The 10,915-nt window shown below is 37.0% G+C and overlaps 1 protein-coding gene across 1 annotated transcript; it reads right to left on the bottom strand.

Moving 5' to 3' along the window:
• Window positions 1-262: 262 nt before the first annotated feature.
• On the bottom strand, window positions 263-6,190 carry LOC122894619 (olfactory receptor 4K13-like). Its single transcript, XM_044232385.1, has 2 exons — window positions 6,174-6,190; window positions 263-1,184 (listed from the first exon to the last, which is right to left on the bottom strand). Exons 1-2 carry the CDS (start codon window positions 6,188-6,190, stop codon window positions 263-265), a joined length of 939 nt encoding a protein of 312 aa, XP_044088320.1.
• Between the last annotated feature and the right edge of the window lie 4,725 nt (window positions 6,191-10,915).

Here is a 10,915-nt window from a genome sequence, read left to right on the forward strand (position 1 = left end):
TTATATGTTTTAAACATTCAATTTGTTGCTTTTTTTTAAATCCTGACAAGGAATTAATGAATTCATATTTATTTATATATTGAATCTGTGTTAATGAATATTTTCCATTACATTTTTAATAAAAGTGACATTAGTGGTTCTATGAATTTTGAGGGAAATAAATAGTATTTAACATTTTCATTGTAATTATTCCAATAAATATGTAAGACTCAAAACCCCCAAATAGCAGAGACCACAAATAATCAGTTGTTATAGACATTACTTAGGAAGTGAACCAGGAACCAAGATGCTGGCTGCTGAGTCTCTTAATGGCTGCTTTCATTTCCTGATTCCTCAGAGTATAAATAATTGGATTAAGGAGAGGGGTGATTATAGAGTAAAACACAGAAAGAAACTTATCTACAGAGTAACTACTGAATGGGAAAGCATAGATGAAGATAGTGGGACCAAAGAAGAGTGTGACCACAGTGATATGAGCAGATAGTGTGGACACTGCCTTGGAGGATGCCCTGGAGGAGTGCTGCCAGATGGTGACCAGCATGACAATATAGGATATGAGCAAGAAAATGAAGCAGACCAGGGAGAGGAGTCCACTGTTTGCAATCACCAAGAGCTCTAGGATATAGGTGTCAGTGCAGGCAAGCTTGATGACCAGGGGAAGGTCACAGAAAATGCTGTCCACAACGTTGGGACCACAGAAAGGTAAACCTGCAGTGAAAACCATCTGGCTTGTGGTATGTATGAACCCAATTGCCCACGAGAGCAGTAGAAGTACAATGAGAGCCCTGCGATTCATGATGGTCTTATAGTGCAAGGGTTTACATATGGCAACGTACCTATCCATGGCCATAGCTATCAGAAGAGACATCTCTCCACCCCCAAAGAAATGTACCAAAAACATCTGTGCCATGCAGCCCCATAAGGAGATGGTCTTGTGTTTTCTAAGGAAGTCCGCAATCACTTTGGGAGTTGTAGCAGAAGAAAGACACAAGTCAAAAAATGATAAATTTGCCAGAAAGAAATACATGGGGGAGTGAATATGGTTGTCAACTATTACAGAGATCACAATGAGGAGGTTTCCTACTATGATGGCTACATAGACAAGAAAGAAGATTGCAAAAAAGAATATTTGAATTTCTTGAGAACTGGAAAGTCCGAGCAAGATGAACTCAGAAACACTTGATCTGTTGTTCAGGAGATCCATTTATCTTTTTGTATGTTTGTCAGAGGTTGCCTAGAAGAGAAAAAAACAGGGTGCATAGGGACTCAGAAGTCAGTAAACCTGATCTTTACTTACATGCTGTCTCATATGTAGGCAAACAACCATTTTGGTAACATGACTACTTTGCAGGTATTTTGCAGGAGATATTTCATAGGACCGTATGACAGTACAAAGCGTGGAGGGCATGGAGCCAACTAAATGAAATGTGTGTGTTGATTATCAGGAGCAAGGTTGCTTGGACATTTGAGAAAACCTCTCCCTTCTTGTTCAGCTGCAGATCAGACTGTATGTGAATATTTAACTTATTAGAATGATAGAAAACAGTTCTGGAAGACATCAGCAAAGCAGATTTTTATCTTTCAGGAAGTCATTTACTGACACTTTTTTTGGTGACAGTCTCAGTATGCAGTAAAAAGTTTATCATATTAGGGGCATGTGGGTGGGCTCAATCACTTAAGCATCCAGCTCTTGGTTTCAGCTCAGGTCATGATATCATGAATAGATGAGTCCCTTGGAGGTTTGAGATGAATCCATGGAGACATCTTCAGATTCCTTCTCCCTCTCCCTCTGCTCATCCTCTCTCAAATAAATAAAATCTTTAAAGAAAAAAAAAGATTTGCCATATTAAATATTGCTGAAGTCACATAATCTGCATTATGCTTCCTGAACTGATTATAGCCCATGAACATACTGTGGATAGAAGTTTGCATGTAGAAACACTTATAGCTGAGATTAAAGGCAATTACTGAGAAAGATTAAACATTTTAGACTTGAATGACCAGATTGACTCTCAGAACTACAGGTGCTCCTTTACATATTGCTTAACTCTTCATGTGATTAGACATAAAGTATATCCTATCTGTGCATGCTTATCCAGTTGTTGCAAAATTGAATTAAATATCTATTTTTATCTAGTATCTGTTTTTAAGTCATATGTTTTCACATATGTAAGTGTATAGAAACATCTAAATCACTTTTGTTAAGACTAGTGAAGTTTACCATTGTAGTCTTGTTCCACTTAACTCCATTAGTGAGGGGTAAAGATATGTAAGGTGAATCATTGACATTTGTAAACATGGCTTTAAAAAATTTTAAATATGAGGGCCCCTGGGTGGCTCAGTCATTAAGCATCTGCCTTCGGCTCAGGTCATGATCTCAGGGTCCTGGGATTGAGCCCCACATCAGGCTCTCTACTCAGCGGGAAGCCTGCTTCTCCCTCTGTCACTCCCCTTGCTTGTGTTCCTTCTCCCACTGTATCTCTTGCTGTCTATTAAATAGATAAAAAAATCTCTTAAAAAATTAAAATATAATGGATTGTTTGAATAGAGTGCCATCTTGGGTTACTTAGCTTCCTTGGACCTCTCCTTTCTCACAGTTATTTCCTTTAAGTTCTTTTAACCTTTAACTTTGCTGAGATGGAAGAAGTCATAGGTATTATGTTACCGACTGAAGTGGATTCATCTAAGCTAAATGAACTTTTAAAAAATACACACATGTCAGGGAAATATGTCAGTGCTTGATGTATACAAATTCACTTTTTAAAAACCTTCCTGTTTGCCTGATTGTAGCTCTTTCAAGTCTTATTCCAGGCTTGTTGTTCATCTCCAGTCCTTCCTTTGCTTTTATGAAAGCCTAGACCCAGGACTAATGCAGATTGTCAGAAAAGAAAATAGAATATACATGGTTTGGGGGTACTTTTTAACTTTTGAGTTACACAGTTCAAATTTTTAAAAATATAGTCTATCTAGATAACCATAATAACATTTAATCATATTTTCCTTTCTATGTATAGTTACTGTCACTAAGATGCACAATTAAGGTAAATGGCTCATAATCTTCCATTATGTTTGACACCATCATTAAGAGTATATAAAAACTTCCTTCTTTCAAATGGTAATAGAACTGAAAATAAAAATGTTTGTTAGTTCTCATTAACAGATATGAATATGTACTTCTTCTTTGTGTTTTATACCTTGCCTATAAGATAGCAATCTTACTTACCTAAGCTATAGCCCCTGGACATTCTTTATTTGTCTGAAGTATGCAGTAAGTACATTTGCAGGTGCACATAGGTCTGGCAGAGATAGGGTCCTAGACAAGATGCTATCTCTAAATCTTTTTTTCTTAAGGAGCATTTAACTATTTTCAGAATGTTGCCATAGGAAAGTTGAATTTTCTCACATGTTTTTCTAATAATTCCTAAGAAGTTAATGATAGCCTCAATATTTTATGAGTGGTGACATTCTGTGATTTTCAAAGCCATGAATCAGGCACTTTATCCTTGCGTTTCTATTATTTATTTCTTTTAAAATAATTTCTAAAAACAACAAAGGAAAGTTTTCTATATTTCTGCTGTAATTCAAAGAATGAGATCATTCAACCTGATAAGGATAGTCAAACAATTTGAACATACTTAGATTTCTTTTCTCTGAGAATAATTTACTTAGTCTGGATTGCTGAATTATCTTAATTCCCAGCCATCATTGGTATGGTGTTTCTGATTTTTGTTAATTTTTTTCCAGTTGTAAGAAATCAGGTATGTTCAAGGTTAATTTTTCCCTTTCAGCTTTCCCTTTAGTTAGCGTTTTGGCATTTGTAATTAACACTTACGGACAACATTTAAGGTTGTTAATGAAAATAATGAGATAGATGTGGTATGTAAGGTAAAGTAACAGGTCAGGATTATGTAACCTACCGGTTTTCACTCGGACTTCAGAAGTAACATCAGTATGAAATAGAGCTTAATCATCCAGTGATTTTATTTTCTGCTCTGAAATTCAAAAGACAGTAGTATATCAATGTATCCCTTGGTAGAAGGCACAGAGGAGAAAACTCATTTGATTGTTTTAAATTCCTCAGAGACTGGTAGTAAATAAGTAATTGCGATTTTTAAATGCAGTTTTGACATGACAGAAATGAGACACCATTTTCCATCTATAAAATTGATAATACTTTAAAGACAATATTCAGTATTCAGGTAGGCAGTGGAAAGATAGGACTAGAGTTGAATTATAACAAACTTGTATGACATTCATTCTTTTGTTGTAGTTTGTTTTCTACATTAAGCATTGATTAATGTGATATTTAGGAAAAATAAAAATATTCTGGATTATTTTAATTCTAAATTTTAGTAAGACTGAAATTTTCACATTTAAACTCTAGCTGGAATATATTGATAAATCATGTGAGATAGGGGCACCTGGGTGGCTCAGTGGGTTAAAGCCTCTGCCTTCAGCTCAGGTCATGATGCAGGGGTCCTAGGATGGAACCCCACATCAGGCTCTCTGCTCAGTAGGGAGCCAGCTTCTTTCTCTCTCTGCCTGCCTCTCTGCCTACTTGTGATCTCTGTCTGTCAAATAAATAAATAAATACATAAATATCTTAAAAAACTAATGTGAGATCATTTCTCATCTTTGCAATTAAATAACAATGCATTCAACTAAGAATTTGTTTTGCCTTCTTTATAACCTTTTAAGTTTATTATGATATTTTTATAGATTTTTATTATTTATTTGACACAGAAAGAGAGATCACAAGTAGGCAGGGAGGTAGGCAGAGAGAGAGGGGGAATCAGGCTCCCCACCAAGCAGAAAGCCTGATGCGGGGCTTGGTCCCAGGACCCTGAGATCATGACCTGAGCCAAAAGCAGAGGCTTCAACCCACTGAGCCACCCAGGCGCTTTTTATCATGCTTTCTTTATAACCTTTTGAATTTGTTACACTTTCTTTATAAGCTTTTAAATTTGCCAAGAGATCAGTTACTTCTTCAGGTATGCTCATTTACTGTTTTGTTTTCCCTGATAATTTTTGAGGAGGTACTATGTATTTTACTACTCATTATGTTAACAGCATATTTAATGTATGGAAGGGCAAGTCTGCTCTCACTGCTTTATTCATTCACAATTTTCTTGGCTAGCTTCATATCTTTTAATTCTAAATAAAATAAACTTATTTTCTAAAGTTAAAACAAATTCCAATGATATTTTGATAACACAGTATTAAACTTTTAATAAAGATAGAAAAAATGAACAGAATTACAAGATTGAGTCTTTCCTCAAGAAAGATTTTAATTCTGCCCCTTTCATGACACAATAAAATTTTTTCATCTTCATTATAAACTTTTTTTTCCAATTTATTTATTTTCAGAAAAACAGTATTCATTATATTTTCACCACACCCAGTGCTCCATGCAAGCCGTGCCCTCTATAATACCCACCACCTGGTACGCCAAACTCCCAACCCCCCCACCACTTCAAACCCCTCAGATTGTTTTTCAGAGTCCATAGTCTATTATGGTTCACCTCCCCTTCCAATTTACCCAAAAGCACACACCCTCCCCAATGTCCATAACCCTAGCCCCTTCTCCCAAACCCCCTCCCCCAGCAACCCACAGTTTGTTTCGTGAGATTAAGAGCCACTTATGGTTTGTCTCCCTCCCTATCCCATCTTGTTTCATGGATTCTTCTCCTACCCACTTAAGCCCCCATGTTGCATCACCACTTCCTTATAACAGGGAGATCATATGACAGTTGTCTTTCTCCACTTGACTTATTTCGCTAAGCATGATACGCTCTAGTTCCATCCATGTTGTCGCAAATGGCAAGATTTCGTTTCTTTTGATGCCTGCATAGTATTCCATTGTGTATATATACCACATCTTCTTGATCCATTCATCTGTTGATGGACATCTAGGTTCTTTCCATAGTTTGACTATTGTGGACATTGCTGCTATAAACATTCAGGTACACGTGCCCCTTTGGATCACTATGTTTGTATCTTTAGGGTAAATACCCAGTAGTGCAATTGCTGGGTCATAGGGCAGTTCTATTTTCAACATTTTGAGGAACCTCCATGCTGTTTTCCAGAGTGGTTGCACCAGCTTGCATTCCCACCAACAGTGTAGGAGGGTTCCCCTTTCTCCGCATCCTCGCCAGCATCTGTCATTTCCTGACTTGTTGATTTTAGCCATTCTGACTGGTGTGAGGTGATATCTCATTGTGGTTTTGATTTGTATTTCCCTGATGCCGAGTGATATGGAGCACTTTTTCATGTGTCTGTTGGCCATCTGGATGTCTTCTTTGCAGAAATGTCTGTTCATGTCCTCTGCCCATTTCTTGATTGGATTATTTGTTCTTTGGGTGTTGAGTTTATTAAGTTCTTTATAGATTTTGGACACTAGTCCTTTATCTGATATGTCATTTGCAAATATCTTCTCTCATTCTGTCAGTTGTCTTTTGATTTTGTTAACTGTTTCCTTTGCTGTGCAAAAGCTTTTGATCTTGATGAAATCCCAATAGTTCATTTTTGCCTTTGCTTCCCTTGCCTTTGGCGATGTTCCTAGGAAGATGGTGCTGCGGCTGAGGTCAAAGAGGTTGCTGCCTGTGTTCTCCTCAAGGATTTTGATGGATTCCTTTCTCACATTCAGGGTCCTTAATCCATTTTGAGTCTATTTTTGTGTGTGGTGTAAGGCAATGGTCCAATTTCATTTTTCTGCATGTGGCTGTCCAATTTTCCCAACACCATTTATTGAAGAGGCTGTCCTTTTTCCACTGGACATTCTTTCCTGCTTTGTTGAAAACTAGTTGACCATAGAGTTGAGGATCTATTTCTGGGCTCTCTGTTCTGTTCCACTGATCTATGTGTCCGTTTTTGCACCGTACCATGCTGTCGTGATGATGACAGTTTTGTAATAGAGCTTGAAGTCCGGAATTGTGATGCCACCAACTTTGGCTTTCTTTTTCAATATTCCTTTGGCTATTCGAGGGCTTTTCTGGTTCCATATAAATTTTAGAATTATTTGTTCCATTTCTTTGAAAAAGATGGATGGTACTTTGATAGGAATTGCATTAAATGTGTAGATTGCTTTAGGTAGCATAGACATTTTCACAATATTTATTCTTCCAATCCAGGAGCATGAAACATTTTTCCATTTCTTTGTGTCTTCCTCAATTTCTTTCATGAGTACTTTATAGTTTTCTGAGTATAGATTTTTAGCCTCTTTGGTTAGGTTTATTCCTGGGTATCTTATGGTTTGGTTTGCAATTGTAAATGGGATTGACTCCTTTATTTTTCTTCTGTCTTGTTGTTGGTGTAGAGAAAAACAACTGATTTCTGTGCATTGATCGTATATCCTGACACTTTACTGAATTCCTGTACAAGTTCTAGGAGTTTTGGAATGGAGTCTTTTGGGTTTTCCACATAGAGTATCATATCATCTGTGAAGAGTGATAATTTGACTTCTTCTTTGCCGATTTGGATGCCTTTAATTTCCTTTTGTTTTCTGATTGCTGAGGCTAGGACTTCTAGTACTACGTTGAATAGCAGTGGTGATAATGGACATCCCTGCCGTGTTCCTGACCTTAGTGGAAAAGCTTTCAGTTTTTCTCCATTGAGAATGATATTTGCGGTGGGTTTTTCATAGATGGCTTTGATGATATTGAGGTATGTGCCCTCTATCCCTACACTTTGAAGAGTTTTGATCAGGAAGGGATGCTGTACTTTGTCAAATGCTTTTTCAGCATCTATTGAGAGTATCATATGGTTCTTGTTCTTTCTTTTATTGATGTGTTGCTTCACATTGACTGATTTGCGGATGTTGAAGCAACCCTGCAGCCCTGGGATAAATTCCACTTGGTCGTGGTGAATAATCCTGTTAATGTGTCGTTGAATCCTATTGGCTAGTATTTTGGTGAGAAATTTCGCATCTGTGTTCATCAAGGATATTGGTCTATAGCTCTCTTTTTTGATGGGATCCTTGTCTGGTTTTGGGATCAAGGTGATGCTGGCCTCATAAAATGAGTTTGGAAGCTTTCCTTCCATTTATATTTTTTGGAACAGTTTCAGGAGAATAGGAATTAGTTCTTCTTTAATGTTTGGTAGAATTCCCTCAGGAAGCCATCTGGCCCTGGGCTTTTGTTTGTTTGGAAATTTTTAATGACTGTTTCAATCTCCTTACTGGTTATGGGACTGTTCAGGCTTTCTATTCTTCCTGGTTCAATTTTGGTAGTTTATATGTTTCTAGGAATGCATCCATTTCTTCCAGATTGTCAAATTTGTTGGCATAAAGTTGCTCATAGTATGTTCTTATAATAGTTTATATTTCTTTGGTGTTAGTTATGATCTCTCCTCTTTGATTCATGATTTTATTTATTTGGGTCCTTTCTCTTTTCTTTTTGATAAGTCTGGCCAGGGGCTTATCAATTTTATTAATTCTTTCAAAGAACCAGCTCCTAGTTTCGTTGATTTGTTCTATTTTTTTTTTTTTGTTTCTATTTCATTGATTTCTGCTCTGATCTTTATGATTTTTCTTCTCCTGCTGGGCTTAGGGTTTCTTTCTTGTTCCTTCTCCAGCTCCTTTAGGTGTAGGGTTAGGTTGTGTACCTGAGACGTTTCTTGTTTCTTGAAAAAAGCTTGTACCTCTATATATTTTCCTCTCAGGACTGCCTTTGTTGTGTCCCACAGATTTTGAACCGTTGTATTTTCATTATAACTTGTTTCCATGATTTTTTTCAATTCTTCTTTAATTTCCCGGTTGACCCATTCATTCTTTAGAAGGATGCTGTTTAGTCTCCATGTATTTGGGTTCTTTCCAAACTTCCTCTTGTGGTTGAGTTCTAGCTTCAGAGCATTGTGGTCTGAAAATATGCAGGGAATGATCCCAATCTTTTGATACCGGTTGAGTCCTGATTTAGGACCGAGGATGTGATCTATTCTGGAGAATGTTCCATGTGCACTAGAGAAGAATGTGTATTCTGTTGCTTTGGGATGAAATGTTCTGAATATATCTGTGATGTCCATCTCATCCAGTGTATCATTTAAGGCCTTTATTTCCCTGTTGATCTTTTGCTTGGATGATCTGTCCATTTCAGTGAGGGGAGTGTTAAAGTCCCCTACTATTATTGTATTATTGTTGATGTGTTTCTTTGATTTTGTTATTAATTGGTTTATATAGTTGGCTGCTCCCACGTTGGCGGCATAGCTATTTAAAATTGTTAGATCTTCTTGTTGGACAGACCCTTTGAGTATGATATAGAGTCCTTCCTCATCTCTTATTATAGTCTTTGGCTTAAAATCTAATTGATCTGATATAAGGATTGCCACTCCTGCTTTTTTCTGATGTCCATTAGCATGGTAAATTCTTTTCCACCCCCTCACGTTAAATCTGGAGGTGTCTTCGGATTTAAAAGGAGTTCCTTGGAGGCAACATACAGATGGGTTTTGTTTTTTGATCCATTCTGATACCCTATGTCTTTTGATTGGGGCATTTAGCCCATTAACATTCAGGGTAACTATTGAGAGATATGATTTTAGTGCCATTGTATTGCCTGTAAGGTGACTGTTACTGTATATTGCCTCTGTTCCTTTCCTATCTACCACTTGTAGGCTCTCTCTTTGCTTAGAGGACCCCTTTCAGTATTTCCTGTAGAGCTGGTTTGGTGTTTGCAAATTCTTTCAGTTTTTGTTTGTCCTGGAAGCTTTTAATCTCTCCTTCTATTTTCAATGATAGCCTAGCTGGATATAGTATTCTTGGCTGCATGTTTTTCTCGTTTAGTGCTCTGAAAATATCATGCCAGCTCTTTCTGGCCTGCCAGGTCTCTGTGGATAAGTCAGCTGCCAATCTAATACTTTTACCATTGTATGTTACAGACTTCTTTTCCCAGGCTGCTTTCAGGATTTTCTCTTTGTCACTAAGGCTTGTAAATTTTACTATTAGGTGACGTGGTGTGGGCCTATTCTTATTGATTTTGAGGGGCATTCTCTGAACCTCTTGAATTTTGATGCTCGTTCCCTTTGCCATATTGGGGAAATTCTCCCCAATAATTCTCTCCAGTATACCTTCTGCTCCCCTCTCTCTTTCTTCTTCTTCTGGAATCCCAATTATTCTAATGTTGTTTTGTCTTATGGTGTCACTTATCTCTCGAATTCTCCCCTCATGGTCCAGAAGCTGTTTGTCCCTCTTTTCCTCAGCTTCTTTATTCTCTGTCATTTGGTCTTCTATATCGCTAATTCTTTCTTCTGCCTCATTTATCCTAGCAGTGAGAGCCTCCATTTTTGATTGAACCTCATTAATAGCTTTTTTGATTTCAACTTGGTTCGATTTTAGTTCTTTTATTTCTCCAGAAAGGGCTTCTATATCTCTGGAGAGGGTTTTTCTAATATCTTCCATGATTTTTTCAAGCCCAGCTAGAACCTTGAGAATTGTCATTTTGAACTCTAGATCTGACATATTACCAATGTCTGTATTGGTTAGGTCCCTAGCCTTCCGTACTGCCTCTTGTTCATTTTTTTGTTGTGAATTTTTCCGCCTTGTCATTTTGTCCAGCTAAGAGTATATGAAGGAGCAAGTAAAATACTAAAAGGGTGACAACAATCCCAGGAAAATATGCTTTAACCAAATCAGAAGAGATCCCAAATTGTGAGAAATCCCCCCTCGTGATTGGTGAGGGATCTCCTCTGATTGGGATCTCTTCTGATTGGGATCTCCCAATCTCTTCTGATTGGGATCTCTTCTGATATGGGGATAAAAAGAGGTTCAAAAAGAAAGAAAGAAAGAAAAGAAAAAAAAAAAGAACTAAAAAAAAGAAAACGAATAAAGAAAAGTATAAAAAAGAAAAAATATATATATATATATATATATTAGATAATCTAGTTAAAAAACGTTAAAAAAGAAAAGGGTAAAAGTTAAAAAAAATTT

Source organism: Neovison vison, chromosome 13, assembly GCF_020171115.1.
Source record: "Neovison vison isolate M4711 chromosome 13, ASM_NN_V1, whole genome shotgun sequence".
In the NCBI taxonomy this organism is placed as follows: domain Eukaryota; kingdom Metazoa; phylum Chordata; class Mammalia; order Carnivora; family Mustelidae; genus Neogale; species Neogale vison.